We start from the raw sequence: 22,429 nt of genomic DNA on the forward strand, positions 1-22,429 counted from the left end.
GGAGAAACCAGTTGACACAGTAGGCTGTGGCTGCAAGAGGGGGATGGAACTGACATCCTGACCTACCACCAGGATGCCACCTCCATTCACCTCTTGTGGGTGGTTAGCTATTGACACCAATCTTGTCTTCCCAAAGCTGGGTTGGAAGCAGGACAGCGTCAGAGACCAGCATGTTCCCTTGCAACATAAAACTGTGCACCACGTCAAATCCAACCCCCTCTGCCTTACAAGAAAATTCTCCATCTGGTCTCTTTCCCCCAAGATGGAATGGTGTAATTTTCTCCCCAGTCAAACACCACAATTCCTGAATCGAACACTTTGGAAGATTATCACTAATGCAGGTACAAGTTTCTCACCTCCTTTCTGTACACTGAGGACAAAACCATAACTTCTGGAGATTTTTGAAACTTTTAATAAATCTAATACATTCCTCCCCTTTATTTATTTTTCATTTCCCTGGTGCTGTTGATGTTTTGGCCCTCCTTCTCTGGGAAGATGTGCACAAGTGCTCATTTAACAAGTCTGCTATTGTTGACTGCAGTATCACCCAGGCTTTTCTTACCCACATTTCCCTTATCCACCCTCCTTCTCATCATGTATTTAAAGATTTTATGGCTGGATTTGCTACCCCTTTCAAGTTTTTAATCATATTTTTGCAGCTCTTAATAGTTCCCTTGTGTTTGTTGCCTTTTATAGAGCTTAGAGTTCGCAAGATTTGCACTTTGCTTTGTGTTTGTCTATGCTTAATACATTCTTGACATAGAACCCAAGCCAACTGTTCTTTCCTCCCATAAGCTAGTCACTTTATCTTTGTTCAAACCCTAGCTAAGACTGGCAAATTACCACCTGGAAAACAGCCAAGAGCCTCAGCTACAGCTGGGATTTCAAAAACAGAGGTGCGGTATGCTAATGCCACTTTACTGCAAATTGACAGGCACTTTGAAAATTATGAAGCGTTATCATGCGAGAGGAACTAAGCTGTGTTCAATGATTCCAAGCTCTTTTTGTCTGCCCACCGTGTCTCATCACAGCATCTTACTTGAATCGGTTTCTTTCTTCACGTTCTATCCGTTGTAGTCTCTCTTCCCTCTCCTGACGCCGTTTCTCTCGCTCTGCTGCCAGTGACTCTTGATGCTGTCTGTACGAAGAGGACAGGAGACCTCCCAGCACTGGCCTGTGAATCAAATAGACAAAAGCTATGTACAGAAAAGTCTCATTTTTTCCCACTTGCACTGAATGGTTTTTTAAAAAATACTTAATCTACAATTATGATGCTGCAGCTTTACTAATTTTCTGTTATAATCCCACGAAAAGCTACGGTACAAACATTACTTACTGAACTGAGCAGATTGTTGCAAAATTCTGGCTATTGTATAGATATCAAGAGTTGCTTAGGTTTTTTTTTGCTGTAGCATTAGGAGGAATCTTGAATGGCCAGCATACACAGCATCCAATGAACTAAGTCCTTGCTTTTGGCAACAACCCTAAGTGCAACATTCAGAGCAGAGTCCGAGGGTTGAATGCCTGATGTAACAATATTTCTGCTCCCATTTGGGATGACCTAAGCTTTGAATTGAAATCAGCTAATCGGCACTTTCATCAATGCTATTTATGAGGAACTGAAGCACAAAAGCTTCAGGTGGAAGTTTTCATAGTGTCATACAGCATGGAAACAGACCCTTCACAAGATGCCAAACATAATCCCAAATTAACCTAGTCCCGTCTGCCTGCTCCTGGCCCATATCCCTCCAAACATTTCCTATTCATGTACTCACCCTCGTGTCTTTTAAATGCTGTCCTTGTGTCCACATCAGACCGCATCCTCAGGAAGCACACTGCACATGCAAACTGCCCTTTGTGTAAAAACAAAAAATGCCCCCATGTCTTTTTTAAATCTCTCTCATGTCACCTTAAAAGTGTGCCCCTTAGTTTGGAAATCCTCCACTACAGAGAAGAGACAACTATTATTAACTATATCTGAAGCCCTCATGAATTTGTAAACTTCTGTAAGGTCACCTCACAACCTCCTACACTCCAGTGGAAAAAGGTCCAAACTTATCAAGCCTTTCTTTATAACTTAAACCTTCCATATCTGGCAACATCCTGGTAAATCTCTTCCAAATCCTCTCTAGCTTAATAATATCCTTTCTTTCTGGGTGACCAGAAATGGACACCGTACTCCAGAAATGGCCTCACCAAAGTTCTGTACAACCTCTACAACGACTCCCCAACTCCTATGTTCAAAAGGACTGATCAATGAAGACAAGTGTGTTAAACCTTTTTATAACTACCCTGTCTAAAAGTGATGCAAACTTCCATAAACTCTTCAAAACATGCTCTGTTCCTTAATGCTGACAATTAGATACTTAGCCTTTAATAAGCTCTGGGTCCAACATTTGGGCAAGTTTTTCTACCGTGACTGGTGGAAGGTTCGTTGCAAAGATTCTTCAGAGGGTTGGGGACAAAATAAAAAGGGCTGCCAGCCGAAGGCGAAATATTAGGAGGGGTGAGCAAAACATTAGGCATGAAGAGGCAAATGGAGAGGGGAAGGATTGCATGAAGGCAATTTCAGGATATGAGCCTGGGAGGCTGAAAGCAAACCTTTCAATCGAAGATGAAGGCAACAGGCATAAAGCTTAACTAATGGGGGCTGTAGTGGTACAGTACAGCTTCCTCCCCCCTGGAGCACAAGGCAGGTTCAAGTGCACCTTCCATGGAGGTGCGCCATTACATGTCTGAACAGGTTAATTAAAAATAATTAAAACGTGATTCAGAATAGTAGACAGTTTAGGGTGTTGCAAAAACTGGAGATCATTAGTGAGGGAGGAAAGGGTAAGAGTGTGAAGAGTTTTAAAGGCTAGCGTGAGATTATAAATCTGGAGAATCTAGTGGGCCAAGTAGCAAATGACACAAGCAGTAGTTCTGAATTGATTGATCTTTATTAAAAGTGGAGAAGGGGAGGCCAGCCAGATGATTATTGGAATAGTGGAAATTGGAATGAGTATGGTTGATGAGTGGACGGGAACAGTGATTGATGTTACAGAGCTGGTCTTTTTAGTGGACAGGATATTAGGATGAACACATAGCTAAAACACAAAGAAGTCACAAACAGCTCAGTCCACGGTTGAGCGCAAGACAGAGTTTGGCATGGTATAATGGAGTAGAAGGGGACAATTTTAGACTATTTTATCCAAAACATGAGCATGAACTGCTTCCAAGTCCTGAAGCCACCCCACTTACCCTCAAAAACAGGAGCCACTGACTTGGGATTCTGCCTGGGAACCCATTATAATTGACATGGAGGCAGTTTCCTTGCCCAATGGGCTCTTGAATCTGAAGGGCCAATTGGAAGCATTCCAGCTTGATATGCAGTGAAGGGCAAATGTGTGATTTTGCATTTTTGCAAAAAAGTATGAGAAATTTGTTACCCCTACTCCAATATAATTCAACCAATCACATACCAATCATCTCTAAGCAGCTACAGGCAAAGTTTAGGCATATTTCTCAGCCTATCACACACATCAACACTGGGTCACCAGATGTTGTGAGCCACTCATTTTGGTTGAGGCTTAATCTTCAGGGATCCAATTGTAGAACGTCACATTCTTCTGCTTCTCATCTCGGGTGTTTTTAGTAAGGACAGGTTTTCTGAGGACACCCTCTTTATGCAGTGTCTCCAATGCTCCTAAATTGGGCAGATAGAGGCCCCTCCCAACCTGGCAGGCAGGTCACACTGGTTTTCTAGAAACTCCCTCACTGGCTGGGAGCAATGAAGGTGGTGGCAAATCAAGGTCCTTTAATCATCTCTGATTTAATAACCTTGAGTGGTCATTGGTGGCAGGCGAGGTCTCAATTGGACATTCCCTCTCAGAACATAAAAGAAGAAGTGGTGAAGAGGGAATAAATATTTCACCAATGTTAACTCACCCAGCTCTTATCCTTTATCACCACTTCAGGAATTCCACGGTAGATTTCACAAAGATGTCCTCTCACTGATTTTTTTTTTAAATTGAGAAAAAAAAGACAAAGACAGTCACCGCAGTGAAGAGGGAAATGGAAAATCTCTTGAAAGAAAAATCTGGTTCCCCGACATACTGTTAAGACACAGAGTGCTACTTGACTTCTTGAAGCGTCTTGATGTGTTGCTGGGTGCCTCCTGCTAAGCAACTGGGCTGCCCTCCATCATTTCAAGAAATTGCAAGAACTCTGTTGTCTCCTATCAACGGCTTAACAAGGTTCTTAGTGAATGTAGTTTACTGGAATGGATCTTCTGATCCTTCTGGAGGTGGGTCACTGGTCTCAATACTTTAACTGTTTTTTCGCCAGAGATGCTGCCGGACCTGCTGAGTTTCTCCAACAATTTCTGCTTTTGTTTGTTCCATGTTTCTCCAGCATCTGCAGTTCTTTGTTTGATTTTTCTTCTCATCTCAGGCACCAACCTAGAGAACCTTTGCACTGTTGCCTTCAACACAAACACATGTTTCTCTAAATGTGGAAACCAAGACAGCACACAGTATTCCAGGTGAGGAAAGCTGAACAGAGCTGCTGGTGGACTGTAAACGTGAAAGCCTACAGAAATTGCCAACTGGCATCATGTTGATGAACAACAAAGGTGGCAAGAATTGTTAGGTAGGGACTTCTGAGGTTACAGTGGGATATTGGCAAGGGATTCTGCATCTGTGATCAAATAGGCAACTTGTTAAAGAAAGAAGTGTTCCTGTGATGTTGGCATCACCAGCAAGGCTAACGCCGATTGCCCATTCCCGGAACCAAGAAAGTGAAAGCCAACGGAGTGCAAGTATCAAAGGAAAAAGATGTGAACAAATTCAAGGGAGGAAAGTGCAGTGGGCCACAGTTAGAATATAATTTGGAACCAGTTATGGTTGGTTACATGATGGGAAAGGAGCAGAATCTTAACTGGATGGATACAAACAGGGTGATGGAGATGGGCAACATATGTTCAAAGGCTAGAGACAAAGGGAAAGGTGGAGAAGAGGCAATAATTTTGCAAGAAAGAAAGAGCAAAGGTGCTATTTTTGAGCGAATAGGACGGAATGAGGGGAGGAACAGTGGTAGAAATAGTTTTGAAGGGATGTTAGTCAAGTGTGTAATGAAGGAAAAACATTTAATGTTGGCTATTACGAGGTATAAAATGAAGTTTTGCATTCAAGTGGACAATGACTGATGTCCTGGTAAGGTCAACTTGTTTTGAGGAAATAAATGTTCCATGCTAAAGGATCTGGAAGAGTTGTGTTTTTTAAAAAACAGACAAGACTGGGGCTCTTTCAAGTTCACCAATGTAGTTTTACTGGAAATCATACTTTCTCACAAGCCAGAAGCCCAGCCAAACGCACCCCCTCAATGATACAATTAAAGGTGCAGTCTGCATTAGTGTGCCATTAACATGCATCATAACCATGGGGGAAATGATTACACAACTTTTCTCTCTCCCCCGGCTGAGACAAGGTGTTTAAACTAGAAGACATGATTCCTTTAGCACAGAAGAATGTAGTCTATCTCGGTGGGTTGACGTGATTTCTGAAGCTAAGTAGATAAGACTGTGCGTAATTTTGCAATTTTATCACAGCCCACTGAAGTAACTAAATACAGATTATAACATTAAAACAAACTGCTAACTTAAAGGGAGTACTGGGTAGCTCCAACTAAAACTAAGGATATCTGTTTCAGCTTCAGCACCACCAAGGGGGATGAGCTGGATGCATCTGAGCAGTGATGTTAAGATTTATTATAACTAAAATATATTTCAAGTCAGGGGAGGAGAATGTTGGAAGTGGTAAGCTGGCAGCTGCATACAATTGGTATGTTTTCACCCTCAGTTTAAAAAAATGCAACAAATTGTGATGTTAAGAACTGCCCTGTGCTGTACTCTAGCGCGACGGTATGCAGCATCTCAGACAGAGTCACATGTTTTGCTCATTGGATGTTTACTACAGTAAATTTGCCAGTTGTTGCTCAAGTGGTTCAAGTAGCTATTTTGTATTGTCTCAAACAAACGATACCATTCTGACAGAAACCTCATTCGTCCTGGGGGAAACAAGTTGGGTAGAACCATTGTTACTTTGTATTGAAACAATGTGTTTATCTTGGTGCTGCTCACCAACAGGTACCAGAGGAAATTATTTCAGTCAACGATTGAATTGTCAGCCATTGAAACAACTATACTTAACGCATAGATAGTAAGAACTGCCAATGCTGGAGTCTGAGATAACACAGTGTGGGGCTTGAGCAATACAGCAGGCCAGGCACCATCAGAGGAGCTGGAAAGCTGATGTTTTGGGTCAGGACCCTCCTTCAGCATTTCTTTCCAGTTCACCAATGTAGTTTTACTGGAAATCATACTTTCTCACAAGCCAGAAGCCCGGCCAAACTCACCCCCTCAATTATACAATTAAAGGTGCAGTCTGCATTAGTGTGCCATTAACATGCATCATAACCACGGGGAAACAATTACACAACTTCTCTCTCTCTCTCCTCCCCTCAAAGGAAACATCAGCTCTCCAGCTCCTCTGATGATGCCTGGCCTGCTGTGTTGTTCCAAATCCACAGCATACTTAATATAATCCTGGAAATCAAATCCCAGGACTACAACGATAGAAACTGTGCTTTTCACATAAAAGAATCACTTTATAATGTCTACTGAAAACTTCTACCAGCAAAATTACAACATACAGACTTTAAAAGTATGCTAATGTGTTATGAAGGCAATAAGCATGCAGAATTAAGATGCTGCTCTTCAAGTAAGATATACCCGAATTCACTTATGGTTAATCAAGAATGATTGATTGCACACTGCCACTATATCATTTATTGCAATTTGTATCTAAAGTTAGAACCAGGGGTCATTTGAGCATTTTACAGACTACGAATTATACTGGGAACAAAGCCAACAATATCTTCAGTAGCAAGACGGCTGAAAGGAATCTCTTATTTTAAATGGTATTGTGGGAGGAGGGTTATATTGGAGGGAAATCATTTTCATGAAATGGCTGTGACAGCCTCAATAAACATTACAAAGTGAGATGAAAACAATCGCTTGTAACTATAACTCCTCATTGGGCTTTTATTATGCATCAAAATCTTTGAGCTTAAGCATCCAGATGTTTGCCTTTCCCTTGTACAGTAAGCTGCAAGACAGTCAGAGTTGGGTGTCAGAGAGAACCTGCTAACCTTTGAAGATCTCCAGACAGCATTACAAGCAACAGCCTGAAGAGCATCCTGTGACAAGTGGGGGAAAAAAAAAATCAGACAAAGGCATGAAGCTTCCATTTAAAGCAGGCATCCGGAGGGGAGGGATATCCATTATGATGGTTATTCTTTCTCTCAGGTCAATAACTGTCCAGTATGTTTTAAGTCAATAGAAAGAGATTTATGATGGGACTGCTTTTGGACCATAGGCTTGACAGGTACAAAAACCAAAATTACTGCAATAACTCCACAAGTCTGGCAGCAACTGTGGAGAGTTCAGATTGTGGGTCCAATGACCCTTCCTCAGAACAGTCTGAGGAAGGGTCACTGGACTTGAGACGTTAACTGATTTTTCTTCACAGGCGCTGCCAGATCTGCTGAGCTTTTCCAGCAATTTCTGTTTTTGTTCCCAATTTACCGCATCCACAGTTCTTTCTGCTTTTATTTAAGCCTGAAAGTCAAATTTCTTTACCCCTTAATGAATTCCCATAAATATATGTTCTGTAAATGCATGAAGCCATTGCACATTTTGAAGAATTATTGATGTAGTTCATCTGATTGCCTTCACAGACATATTTTACATTGTCCTACCAATTGGGGTTAACTGGTAAAGTTGGAGGATTTGGGCAATGCTCAGAGTAGACAATCCAGACAAATGCACTGGAACTTCACAGTGGCTCATACTTATACGGCCAATCAAATGGTACTTTGGACAGGAAAACTAGCCAAGTCATTAGTTCCAAGCACAAGTTCCAAAGGAGCCAGTCACAAATTATACCTGTGCCCGTGGCCAGACCTGAAAGAGTGAACTTGTAGACTACAGGTTCCTTCTGAGCAATTAACTGACAAATTTGCCAGTCTACAGTGCACAAATGCTTTTGCTTGCTTGTGGTGCTAATTTTACCTATGACTCCAAGCAACAGGAGAGGTCTACACCCATTCACAATTTAGACAACGAGATGTTGACAGCATGCAAGTCTAACTAGTGGCTTGTCAGTCATGAACACAACTGGCATATTCCTGGAACGTAAGTGGGGCTATAGCAAGTCTTCCTTCCAAAAAGAAGCTGACTATAATGTTTATTCTTTTAACTGTGTCTTATTTCTAACTTATACTATATATCACTGTAAGGTAATGTAACTTTTCTTTTTGAATTTAAAATTTGCAATTAGGTGCTTTGTACCTAAGACAGCAACAAAAAGTGGCAACATTGAAAACTGTTCACAGTACTCCTGTACTTGAGTGCACGTGACAATAAAGAACACTTATTCTATTCCAAAGTGCTTAGAGCTCACCGCAACAAAGCTCCAAGAATTTGAAGAGATGTTGTAAGTTTAACTGTTCTGAGCAGCAAACTTTATCGATGAACTCAGTGCAGAACTTGAGTATAGAAAGTTTCTTTTTTAGTTATCAAAGGCATAATTTATTCTTGGAAAATTAGAAAACAGAAAAGTGCAGAGTGATTGAATAATTTACGATCTTTGCAGTTTAAGTTCTGATGAGTTTATCAGGAAGACAGATTGGTAGTACATGTTTAAATTCTTGATTTTGTACTTGACGGAACACAACACTGGCAGTTCACCTTTGTTGTCCTGAAAACTGATGCTGGGACTTCCCCGTCAAGTGCTACAATTCTGGCCCTTAATGATGATGTTTACAGGGAACCTCCGGATTTTGATCTGGTAACCATGAAGGAATGATGATATAATTGCTAAACTCATGGCCAAATGTGAACTGGAAAGGAACTTGAATAGGCGGATTTCCTGAATCTCTAGAAGTCAAATTTCATTCCCCAATGCAGAGTACTTGGAGATTTTGGCACATGTAGCATTATGAATCTCGAATCTTTCTTGTGTATGAGCACTCTGTGACGAGGAATGAAAATCCGACTTCTCTCTTCCTTGCCTTCCCACTTCCGGTGGTGGAAGTGTAATTTCCCTCAGCATACAAAATGATATCATCTTTGGCACATGACAATGCCACCAGAACTAATACAAGATACTCTAAACAATAAAGGAGAAAAAAGCCAAATTCCAAGTTTCGGCTGCAATTCACAAAGTCCAACGCATTTCTGCATTACAGGGGTGGCATGGTGACACAATGCTGAGCCACTGCCGCCTCACAACACCAGGCACCTGGGTTCGATTCCAGCCTTGGGTGACTGCCTGCATGGAGTTTGCACATTCTCCCCATGTATGCGTAGGTTTCCTCCAGGTACTCTGGTTTCCTCCCACAGTCCAAAGTTGTGCAGGTTAGGTAGGCTGGCTGTGGAAAATTGCCCTCTAGCATCCAGGGATGGTTACACCAGATGGGTTAGCCATGGTAAATGTGGGATTACAGGGATGGGAGTGTGGGTCTGGATGGTCGGTGCAAATTTGATAGAGCAAGTGCGCTCTTTCTGCACTAGAGATTCTATGAATTCATTTTTGCACTTTCATAGCTTCAGAATCCTGTTGTTTGCTCAGTGGAAGTGTGATAGGTTTTGAATCTGTGAATGTCACCTAGCACGGAACACGAACTAGAGTGCAACAAAGGGCCATTCTTCAACACAAAGCTTAAAATATTAAGCATTTCACTTAAAGTTGAAAGAAAATGGGACATTTTAAAAAAAATAGGAGATCTCTGCCTGATCATTAATCTAATAATTTTGCAACTTTATATTGCATTTTTAAGGAGTCTGATTATTGTTTCTTTAAAATTCTTACTGAAACTATGCCACTGTCTTTTCCAGGCCTCTTTGGGATGGTAACAGGAGAAGCCAAGCAATCTAAGTCATACAGTGTGCACTACTTAATTTGCTGCTGCTACTCACTGTAAGCGAAGGCTGTGCCCAATCTGAATTCCCAACTTTAGTAACTCTTAGAAGCAATGTGACAATCTACTGACTGTGTAAACAAGGTTATTGTGTAACAATGTATTTGTGAACAAGTCACTTAGTTGCCGTCAATGACATAGCACTCTCTCATTGCTATTAAGTTCACAACATTGGAAATGTGTTAAATACTTACACTAGTCAGCATGATTCAGATAAGGCAAAGTGATGAAGAACTGGAGAAACTCATAAAACACAAACTATGGCACACACGAGAACGGTCTGTTCCTGTACCATATATAGCCTCAGCTGGAGCATTCTGTCCTGTTTGGGGTGATGCATTTTAGAATGAATGGGGAGGCACTGCAAGAGAGTGTAAAAACAAAATTCATGCTTCCCTAAGAACCTTCCATTATGGTGGCACAGCAGACAAGTTAGGGCTGTTTTCCTCAGAAAAGGGAAGACAGTGGAGACTTGGGAGAAGTATTCACAATCATGAAGGTCCTGGATAGAGAACTAACAGCAAATTGTCCTCAATCATGACAAACTGGAGACTGAGAGGTGACTGACTGAAATTATTCAGTAAAATCAAAAACAAAATGAAACGAGGCAAAACCTTTTCCAGCAGTAAGTTGTTAAGACCTGGAATGCAGTGCCCAAGTGTAAATGGTATTGTCAGGTTTAACTGAAGCATTCAAAAGGTAATTGGAAAGGAAGAATGCGCAGGATTAGGGGTAAGGCAGGAGAATAGCACGTTGGAGAGTTGCTGTAGACAAGGAGGGCTGAACAGATGCTTCTGTGCTGTAACAGTTCCGAAGTTTATAAATTCTGTATAATTCCAATCAATAAATTCAATAGCTTTTCTAAATGGACATGCTGAGAGTTCAAAAATCCTGAATTCATCAATACTTGGCAAACTGACTAGTAACACAGTATTTACTTTTAGGGCCCTAAACAACAGCTCCATGCAAATTCTTCAAATCCCAGTCCTTACAGCTTATCCAACAGAAACACTTAGCTAATAAGAACATGTAGATCTGTAACAGATGAGTGCTAAGTGCAGATCTCTTTTTCGAAAGAATACTGATGAAACAGCATTGTAGGCTGCAAATGCTAGAAATTGGGGTTAAAATAGATGGCTAGTTTATATAGCTGGTGCAGATATGATAGGCAGAGTGGGCACTTTCTGTGCCATAACATTTCTATTATTCTGTGCAACCAGATGTGGTTTTACTACTATCTGGTATCTATCTGATTGCTACTACTATTCAATTTCAATTCCCAATTTATTTAATTAAATGAAGTGTAAATTCCCCAGATGATGTAATGAGATTTAAACTACTTAGGTTATTTGTACATGTTTCTGGATTGCTAATCATTAAACAAAACTACTCTGGTACAACACCCCTGTAAAAGCTAAGGATAAAGTTGCTACAGTCCTACTGGACCATATAGCTGCTCTGTCACTGGTGAGTGATGACTAGTCATGGGTTAACCTGATGGACACATCTCAGGCGAGGAGAGAGATTGAGGCGAGTCTTTCAAGGTAACCTTAGCCAGTGAAGGAATTTAGTGCATGATTCTGGCATCACCCTGCACTGCAAACCAGCCATTCAGCCAACTCAGCTAACTGACTCCCCCCATCCCACTGTATCCAGTGCATTACCTCTGAATCCTGTGATTGCATAATCTTAAAATAAAACATGATTGTGAACTGTGGTACAATTTAGTGTATATTCTTAAAGTGGATGAAAAATATTGAAGCAATTGCTTCACACTCCTGCTAATCATATAAATATTAAAAGGCATCTTTCATCAAATATCCAATGACATGTGAACAAATACAGGCTGAGACTTTAAAAACGGCTGCAAAGATCCCACAGTGAAATAATGATCCTGCATTATTATCCAGCTGAAAAATGCTTAGGATGAAGGTCTACAAAATAAACACAAGGGAGAGAGAGCAAAGACCTCAACATTAGGAGGAGGATGCATTTTGAAGGAAAAGGGAAAGCCGCAAATTCTGAAGGTAAATCAGAGCATCTTTGAAACACACATAAGCGAGCATTCTAAGAGAAAAATCTGTCATTTCTCAAATGTAGGCATTGAGTACAGAAAGTATAATGATTAATTTGGACAGATCTGTTGTATGTTTCGAAAAACTGCTTTTGGTTGAGCTCCGAGGACTAATTCCTGGTGGCACTATTTCCACAAACCTGTCAGATTTTGCCTCAGGAGCAGGTGAGAGAGAGGTCCTGTAACGAGAGCTGGAGGCGGTGGGGGAAGCAAGCCCAGAGTAAGATCGAGATCCTGCGAAGGCACTGCTGCCATAGCTGCTGTATCTGCAGAATACATGAGACAACAGAGGCACGGAGAAAGAAAAAGACAGAAGGGCAACAGTTAGCAGGCAAGCATGCTCAGAGCAACATCGCACAGTGCAACAGAAAGAAGCAGACAACAGACAAACTGGACAAGCAGCAAGGCATGTATGCAGAAACCAGTGCATGGAACTGTCATTGCCATGGTATCCTGTGGCCCAGCTGGTTTACCTTAAAATTCAGTATCTGTGCTTCTACTAGTTGTCCGAAGCTGGTCCCGATCAACAGATAGTATTTGTTTTGCAACAATATTGTCAAATATTTTACACCATCCATGCGACCAATGCAGATGAATAAAGTTAACACTGTAGTAAACATGTGGCCCAGATATAATAGACGTGCCACATACTTAGGTGATCCTCTGCATCATGTGTATACACAATAGCATTATTAACAGTGTGGTGTTATCACTATTAATGTAACAGCAATTTTTAAAAACATACTGTTTAGTTGAGGATGTGGTGCAACCAGTGTTAGTGTCTTGCAATTTTGTATTGTTTACTAATCACAGCAAGGCACACTAAATGGAAAGGCCAAAAGGATATAAGCTCCTTCCAATGTATCAGTCAGTGAAGGCTACTCCTTAGGCTAACATGTATCTAGGGTGTTATTAATGTGCATTAAGTTGATACATGTATAAAATGGAAACTTGCAACGAAATATTTTCTCAGAACACTTTAGGTTGTAGGATTTCACCAGGTTGTGGCGATGCTAATTTTCTGTAAGGTCATGGCCGGTGTATCGATTTGGCACTGCCATGGTCAAGACGTTTGATTTACAAACCGGAAGTGCATTTGGTTTATGAGCCTTAAATCTGGCACCTCCACTTTTGATGGCTTTATGCTCCTGCAGCTGAAATGCCAAACAGGAAACGCCACAATGTCTGAGTTCCCCAAGTGGCTGATCACATACTGAATAAGATATTGCACCCAGGAGTCTATTAAGTCGGCATTTTCTTGTACAATGTCAGAGTTTAACTGTTTTGAATCAAAACTATGCACATTTCACTACTTTAGCTTTTTACAAAGTAATCAAAGTTAAACCAAAACAACTTAAAATAAGCACAATTTTTAACGTTAGGTAGCAAACGGAGTGTGTTCGGGACAGTTAATATTTTAACACCGTTGCATTATTTAACAACGATGTATTGTGAATGAAGAGCTTCTCCCTTCCTTTCAGTGACAGGAGGAGCCTTTGTAAAGTTCTTCACATTCTTTCTCATGAACAATTGATTAGAGGAATGAAACTGAAGTCTATTATGAATTAAAAGTAATAGACGATCACTGTAAGAATACATCTGAGCTTGGAAATACTGCACGCTTTCTGAGGCAGTTATTTCAATCCAATTGTTTTCTTTTGTGAACTTAATAATTTCCTTACTGACTGCTGAATTCTGCGCATTGCTTTAAATCTAAACAACAGCCTCATAATTGAGATAATCACTTGTAAAAGGATACTGCCATTTTTCATCTTGGGTTAATATTGAATTGTATAACAAAGGTAAATGAAATGTAATGCAGAAGCCCCCAAAATGTAAACATTAATGGAATGTTCAAATAATCCAAAGCGAGCAGACATCACTTTGTTCCTGAAGAGAGGCAGAGGGGTTCCAGACTTTGTCTTATGAGAGCATGGCCTACGTTTCTTTATAGTACAAGATCTTTGCGTTTTCTAATACTACTTCATTCTGTCATAAAACAAAGTCAGTCAGTCAGATCCCCAAGCTTCCATTAGATCATTAAAAAAAATTATGACTTTTATAACAAACGCACACACATTTGAATTCAGCATCTTGGCTTGTTTAATAAACATGAGCCCCATCGCTCCCAACGATCTATCCCGCAATTTGAAGGCAAACATCAGCAGGAAGATTTCTCCTTGGCATCTCAAGCTAGTTTTTTGACCCAGCCAATAGAGGCTAACTCAAATTATGGATCTTATGTGCACAAGGTATGGAGTCACATTTCAACCCCTACACTTCATTGCTTTTGCAGAAAGCATACTGAAGCTATATTTGCACAGCGTAGCTAATTGCTGCAGAATGGAAACTCCTATCAATTTCTACAGTTCACAGTTACATTACCATTACAAGGCCTTACTTCATTAGGTCAATATGATGATAGGGTTGAGACGCAGGAAAAGGGTGCACAAAATGATGGTATAACAGGCCTGAGTACAAAGATACTGTGTGTAAAAGTAGGTATTTGTAAATACAAAGCTAGGGTACTAAGAGTTCAAGGTCTATCGTATATTGTTTCCAAAGACATTTGTCTTGTTTGTTATAAATGAAATATTTTAATGCTGGGAAAGGAATACCCGGTTCTCGGAAGAGTATAGTACACATGAAGAGCTGCAATCTGGAACGTAGGGATCGCACAGTGCCATAAGGAAGGGAAGTCAAAGATTTTGATCCAGTAATAGTGAAAAAGACAGCAATACAGCTCGAAGTCTTGAAGGTGAGTGGCTCAGAGGGGAACTTGCACTTGGTGATGTGCCCATGCATCTGCAGCTACTGTCCTTCTCTGTGAGACATCATGGTCTGGAAGCACATGCCAAAGATAATGTGGGGAGCTGCTGAAATGCCTCTTTTGAATGGTAAATGCTGCTGCCACTTATGGATGCAGTGGGTGTTTAAGATGGTGAATAGGCTGCTAATTAAGTTTGAGTGGTGGACAGCATCTAGTTTTTCTGAAGCTACACTAATCTAGACAAGCTGAGAGTATTCTATCAAATTGAGAGTATTGCCTCAAATTTCTCAGCTTTCGACCAACTCTTGCAGCCTCAGTATTTACATGGATGGTCCAGTTCAGTTCCTGGTTAACAGTAATCCTGGGATATTGATGTTTGAGGATTCAATAATTGTAATGTCACTAGCAAATGCTTCCCCATTTTTGGACAGGGTCATTGGCTGACAATTGTGTAATACAAGTGTTCATTGCCATGTATCAGCCCAAGGCTGAAATGCCATCTAGGTCTTTTTGCACAGAGGCACAGGCTGCTTCAGTATCTGTGGAGTCACAATTGATATTGAATGTAGAATGTACCCATGATGGGCTGGTGGTCACAGGTGAAGCAGTGGTAATAGTCAGGCCTAGGGAACTCTCCTACAATGCTCCTGCATCAACATCCAGGCACTTAAAGGCCTCCAATAACAACCATCTTCCTTTGTGCTAGCCGAAGTCTGATCAGTGGAGAGTTATCTTCTCCCCCAACCTGTTTCTAATGACTTCAATTTTGCTAGGGCTCCTCAATACCTCAGTCAATCAAATGGTGCATTGACATCACTCTCATTGAAATCTGGTACTTAGCTCGTTTGTCCTTGTTTAGACCAACACTAAAATGAAACGGAAACGAACGGCCCTGGTGGAACTCAAACCAAACATCAGTGAGCAGACTATTGCCGAGTCAATGATTAGCAGCCATTGTCTTTTTGAATAGTCAAGAAAGACGAAGGACTTGATTGGTCCACTCCTGCTCCAAAAATCATTTGCGAATATGATTCTTGACAGCAGTATCGATGATAACCTCCACTTTTATCCTCACTCTCAGGATGCAGACACTGCTGGTTGTGCCAACACTTATTACCTGTCTGTAGTTGCCTTCGCGAGTACGGCGGTGAGTTGTCTCCTTGAACTGCACAGTCCATCTGCGTAGGCAGACCCATACTGTTAGGGAGTTCCAGAATTTTGAAAGAAGAGTGATATATTTCCAAGTCAGGATGGTGAGTGGCTTGGATGGGAACTTGCAGGCAGTAGTGTTCCCATGAATTTGCTAGCGTTTTCCTCCAGATGTTGGTTATCAGTGTTTAGAAAGTTCTGTCTAAAGATACCTTGGTCAATTTCTGCAGCGCATCTCGTGGATGGTACACACTGCTGCTTCTAAGCATCAGTGGTGGCAAAAAATGTTTGTGGATATGACGCAAATCAAGTTAGCTGCTTTGATCTGTATGGTGTGAAAAGCCTCAAGTGTTGTTGGAGCTGCATCAATCCAGGCAAACGGGGAGTATTTCATCGCACTCCTGACTTGTGCCTTACAGATGGTAGACAGGCTTTGGGGAATCAGATGGTGAATTAATCTCTGGAAAATTCTTAGCTTCTGACATATACTTGTAGCCATATTAGTTATATGGCTAGTCCAGTTTGGTTTCTGGTCAATGGTATCTCTGTCTCCTGGAATGTTGATAGTCGGGCAGTCAATGATAAGTGATGCCATTGAATATCAAGGGCCAATGGTTAGATTCTCTTATTGAAGATGGGAAATTGTCTGACACTTCTGTGGCACAAATATTATTTGTCACTTATCAGGCCACACCTGGATATTGTCCAGGTATTGCTGCATTTGAGCATGCACTGCTTCAGTATCTGAAGAGCTGCGAAAGCTGCTGAATATTGCTGAGTCAGTCATCAACGAATAGCCCTACTTCTAGCAGTACAGAAGGAATGGCCTTGATGATGCAACTGAAGATGATTGGCCTTAGGACACCACCCTGAGGAATTCCTGCAAAGATGCTCTGGAACTGAAATGATTGACCTCTGTCGATCACAATCATTTTCTTTTGTGCTAGGTGTCCCGACCATTAGTGGAGGGTTTTCTGCTGGATTCCATTGTTAGCAGTGTTGTTAGGGCACCTTAGTTAAATGTGGTTTTGATGTCAAGTGCTGTCATTCTTATCTCACCTCTGGAATTCAATCCATGCATGAATTAAGTATCTGATGAGGTCAGGAGTTAAGTGGCCCATGCAGAACTCAAAGCTACTTGATAGTACTGTTTATGACAGCTGCCATACTGACGATTGACAATAAATTCACTAGGTATTAATTGGCCAGTTTGGATTTGTCCTATTTTGGATTCTTTACCCCTAGAGGTATAGAAGTTCAGTCTGAGTATGTCGAAAGCAGGGGTTGAACAATTTTTGATTATCAATGATGTAAAGGGTTATAGGGATAGCTAAGAAGCACTGAAACGGTCAAAAGCCATGTTTGTATACAATGACAGAGAGGCTTGATGGGCTGAATGGCCTACTCTTATAACTTGATGTGAAGAACAGCTGATCCACACACTTCCCTCAGATTGAACAAATGGCTTGATGGTTTGCCAAAACTTGGTAAACACACTTTTCTTTCTACACAGTAGGATTCTGACAAGGATCAAAGAGTTTAAACAGAAGCTAAGCTATTCTAAGTATCAAAAGTATATGTAACGTAATGACCAAGGTAGTTTTGGATGGCATTGCCATCAGGTAACCTGCAAGTAGAGGAAGAAATGATGCTTCATTCACTTTGCACTCTTCAATCTAGCCCCATAAATCATCAGAGGTGGAGTAATGTATTTTATAAAATCTAGCTTCACCCACAAGATTCAACAGGAAGGGAAGTAGTTGAAAGGAAATTTGATTTGCAGTGGACACAATAAATTGCTGTCCGGAGCAACGCATGTGCTTCGGACACCTAGACAATCTACACCCATACGAACCTCCCTAAATTGGAGGGGAGCAAAGTGAACATAGGATTTTCAAGGTGCATATCTGCAGCATGGGAAAAATGAAGAAGAGTGTACAGCTAAGGACAATGTTAGACGTATATCCCTCTTTTGGAAAGTTACATTACATCATAGACCGCTAAAGGTTAAATAGTGCACAGAATATGATCATAGCACTATCTAAGTGCTTCATCCAACAACGGAAATTGTGGCACACTAGAGGGCAGTAGACTCATGGATTGTTCCAGTGAAACTCTTATTGACAATGACACAAACTTGATTTTTGGAAGAGGGGTGAATGGGATTGTATCAGTTGGTAGGGAACCTTCATATGTCTAAGGAGATGATGATTACAACTAGTTAATAGGGAGAGTGTGCTACACATAATCCCTTTTTGATTTGTCTGTGACTGGAATGATTATATTATGCTTGGAGAAAGCAGTGCAGATTAACCAGAACGCTTAGTGGCTGCAAGTGTTAAATTAGGAGGACATTTTGAATAAGCGAGGCTTGAGGTACCCTGGATATAGAATATTAAAGGCATGATGTCATGGACCAGTAATTCAAGATGACCACAAGGAGTTGACAAGGGATTATAGACAGAAGAAAAATATTCCTCCGGTGATGCCAATCCAGACAAATCAGCTGCAACCTTATAATTTTAGAGTTAAGACATTCAGAGGTGATTTTGGCAGCACTTTTTCCACACAAGTAATGGAAACCTGGCACTTGCTCTCTAGAAAAAGCTGCAAAGTTTAGGTCAATTAAAAATTTCAAAACTGAGAATAACAGAACCAAGATGGGTAAATGGAATTAAGTTGCAGATCTGACAAAATCAACCTTAATTGCAATTGAGATGCGAAGGCTTGAATAGGCTACTTCTGTTCCTACATGTCCATTTTCCATCATGCATATTGATACCTTAATGCCAACATCATCAACACTTGTTAGTAGTCATGACCATGGACCTTTGTCCCTTCCTAAATACACAAAACTCTCATTGACTCTGACTGCTATGTACAAGGTATAAAATACTTCTTTCATCACCATCATTTCCAACAGCACCAGGACAAGGAAACTCTAACCGATCAAAATGAAAATTACAGATTCTATCTGCTGAAAAAAATAGCAGTTAAAACAATGCAGAAAAACGGCCACTCCAGTTTCAGAGCATGAGTTATGCTAAGCCCTACACTTACTTTCAAGAAATCAGTGAACTTTTTTTTCCTCAGTCACATATTTGCAAACATTTTGAGTAGGCATCTTCTGCTGGAAGCTTTTAGCATTCATGAAATCTCAACAGGCATTATTGTGAGACAGGCATTAAAATACTACTCCAGGTGTTCTGAAGTCTGCTTCCAAATCATACAGAAAAGTTTGATGCTCAAAACAAAACTATGTCCATTCTAAGTTGCCCCTGTTAACAGCCTACTGTCTGGTCATCGATATTATTGAGGGGAACATCATTCGAAAAGGTAGTAGTTTACTGCAATAATGGACAATTAAATCCATTGGTACAAACCTAGGAGCCCAACTCAAACACAATTTTATAAATTCAGAGAGAAGCACTGTAGATTGTGTAGCCTCCAACGGGTTGCAACATGCTGTTAATTTTTAAATGAAAGGAAGAGATATTTTGATGACCCACCTACTAGAAGACCTGGAGGTATAAGGTTCAAAGGTATCAGTGTATTTGTTCATGTAGGAAGATTCCAGCTGACTGAAAACAGAAACAGAGAAGCTGGAAGTGAATAAAAGAGAAGATATTTCAACAGTAGAACAACAATAAAACCAAGGCATGTCAAAGGATAGTTGTGAAGTAATTTGTTTTCCATTGCTTCAGGCCTCCTTCGAACCATAAATTTGATCTCAATTTCAATATTGACCTGGGCTTTCATATTAATAAGGCTCAAGTGGATCAGTTACCATATTGGATTTGGTATAGAATAATAGAACAAGGGTCATACATAAACAATGTATAAACTAAATGAGATTAGATTCAGGCAGGATAATGGGATGTCTCAGTCCACTGAGGAAGGATAAAAACAGCCTCCTTGATTGGCACATGACTTATCACCTCAAACATTTACTCCCCCCACCACTAAAACATTTGACATTGTATACATAAACAAGATACCAACAGTTAGCTTTGCTAACATCTTCGAAAACTATCACCTCTATCATGTGAATGAGGAAGGGTAGCAAGTGCACGGAACGTCACAATTTGCAAGTTCCCCTCAAAGCAACACTATCCTGATATGGAATTTACTTTGCTGTTCCTTCACTGTTGCTGGGTCAAAATCCTGAAAGCCCATTGTAATACCATGAGTGTGTCTATACCACAAGCACTGAAGTTGTTCGAAAGGTTGGCTTCTAAGGGCAATTATGGATGGGCTATGAGTGTTTTCAATTGTTTTTATCCCTTCAGCAGACTTAAAAGTGGTCATATTAGGAATTGTTTACCCAGCTGCCAGGCAAGGACCATCCGTAATTGTAACGCTGATTTTCAGTTGTAACGTGAAGGAATACATTGTAAGATTGAATTGCTGGAAAATCAGGATGATGATCAAGATTGGCTTGTCATCGTTTTGCTAACCATGAGATTTTCCATTTTTGAGATCATTCAGCATTGTTATAAAGAATGATTCCATCCTCCTACCTTCAAATATATCAACAAAGAACAAACTGCAATTAAGGCAAACGTCAGATGTCTGTCATTCAGTGTCATGTTGGAAGGAAAAGCCATACAAATCATCAAACATCAAGACTGAGAAATTGAAAATTTTACTTTGCATTTTACCAACATTAAAAGGGGCAATACCCCAGATAGGCTGTCAACACCTCAAGGACACACTGTTTCTGAATTACAGTTAGCTACATTACAGTGGGCAGTATATTGAATGGGCTGAGGATATTTTAAACATTTAGAATTTAATGCTGCCTGAATCGACATACCAAACATCACAAATAACATCTTTAGGATTCTTCAAGAGTTCTCATTTAAGTTGCTGAAGGTTACTTACTTTACTGGTGGGCAGGAACAACTTACTTTGGTATGAAGAAACCAAACAATTGATTTTCTATATTAATGTGCTGTGATGCAAAATAGTTTTTCTAAAGAGTTATGCAGATTTAATTAAAGTCATTGGGCAGAATGACTTGACAGCATCATACTATATTCACTTGGTTTTCACATCATGTGATTGTTTGGAATGTCGCGGATACATACAATGGGAAAATTAAGTCACATTTACATAGCTGATCAAAATCAAATCAGTCTGGTCCTGTCAAAGTGTGCTTTGATATAAGATCATCATTCTGAAATTTAATTTCTCTCACAGATGCTGCCTGCTCAGTTGAGTACCACCAGCTTTTTATTCCCCCTAACAGATTTCCAGCATACAGTCAGGAGCTGTACAGCACAGAAACAGACTCTCTGGTCCAACACATCCATGCCAGCCAGATATCCTGAATTAATCTAGTCCGACTTGTCAGCATTTGGCCCACATCCCTCAAAACCCTTCTTATTCATATAGACATCCAGATGCCTTTTCAATGTTGTAACTGTACTAACCTCCACCACTTCCTCTGGCAGCTCATTCCATACAAGCACTGCCCTCTGCATGAAAAAGGGGTGCCCCTCAGGTCCCTTCTAAATCTTTCCCCTCTCATTTTAACCTATGCCCTCTAGTTTTAGACTTCCCAAACCTGGAAAAAAGGCCTTGGCTACCCACCCTATCGACACCCCTCATGATGTTATAAATTTGTATAATGTCACCCCTCAGGCTCTGATGTTCCAGGGAAAATAGCCCCAGTCTATTCAACCTCTTCCTTTCGCTCAAACCCTCTAGCCCCGGCAACACCCTCGTAAATCTTTTGTGCACCATTAAAAGTTTATCATCATCAACAGTTGTTTAAAGAGAGGTACAATTTGAATATCAAATATCAACTTTTTAAAATTAGTTTTGAGGATGTTACATACTTGTAATACAAATTCTATGTACTAAATGTAGAACTATGAAAATGCTGGAAATCTGAAATCAAAATAGGGAAAAGTTAGAAAACATTCCACAGATCAAGCAACCTCTCCTGTGCGAGAAACAGTCTGCGTGAAGCTGATTTTAACCCAACTGAAACCGTCCACTTGTTAGGAAAAGATCTCAAAGCCTTTCAGGGCTTAAAGATTTAGGTAGGAAAACATGTTTGTAGGTATTGAAAGTCCTAAACTATAATAATCTCAAATAGATGTAAAATGCCAAAACAAATTCTTTGACCACTGGTCACCAAGAGTCATCCAAGCTTCTGTTCCCTTTATACATGGGGTCAATGATATAACTTGTGATCTGACATTCTTAGCGTTTGTGGACTTTTTAATTTAATAGATTTTCCTTCTTGAATATTACTCAGTATTGTAAACACATGCCCACTGTTTCATTGAGGGATCAGAATGTAGTTATTCATTTGTTTTACTGATAATGGTAAGATTGCACCTCTTTTGGAAGTCAACACCTGTTGGAAACAGAAACTTTGCGTACTCTGAAATTTAAACTGTTTT

The 22,429-nt window shown here is 40.4% G+C and overlaps 1 protein-coding gene across 5 annotated transcripts in view; it reads right to left on the reverse strand.

Annotated features, from left to right (window-relative positions):
- The window catches only part of fhod3b (formin homology 2 domain containing 3b), a 583,240-nt gene that overhangs the window by 98,522 nt on the left and 462,289 nt on the right, over positions 1-22,429 (reverse strand). For 2 of the 5 annotated variants that reach the window (XM_048559318.2, XM_048559328.2), the window contains 3 exons: positions 19,523-19,594; positions 12,235-12,360; positions 1,040-1,174 (listed from right to left, as the gene is read on the reverse strand). In XM_048559318.2, coding sequence (XP_048415275.2) covers positions 1,040-1,174; positions 12,235-12,360; positions 19,523-19,594 — 333 coding nt within the window. The remainder of the gene's footprint in view (positions 1-1,039; positions 1,175-12,234; positions 12,361-19,522; positions 19,595-22,429) is intronic. The other 3 variants (XM_048559356.2, XM_059652629.1, XM_048559337.2) reach the window with 2 other exon arrangements.

Source organism: Stegostoma tigrinum, chromosome 2 (assembly GCF_030684315.1).
Source record: "Stegostoma tigrinum isolate sSteTig4 chromosome 2, sSteTig4.hap1, whole genome shotgun sequence".
In the NCBI taxonomy this organism is placed as follows: Eukaryota; Metazoa; Chordata; class Chondrichthyes; order Orectolobiformes; family Stegostomatidae; genus Stegostoma; species Stegostoma tigrinum.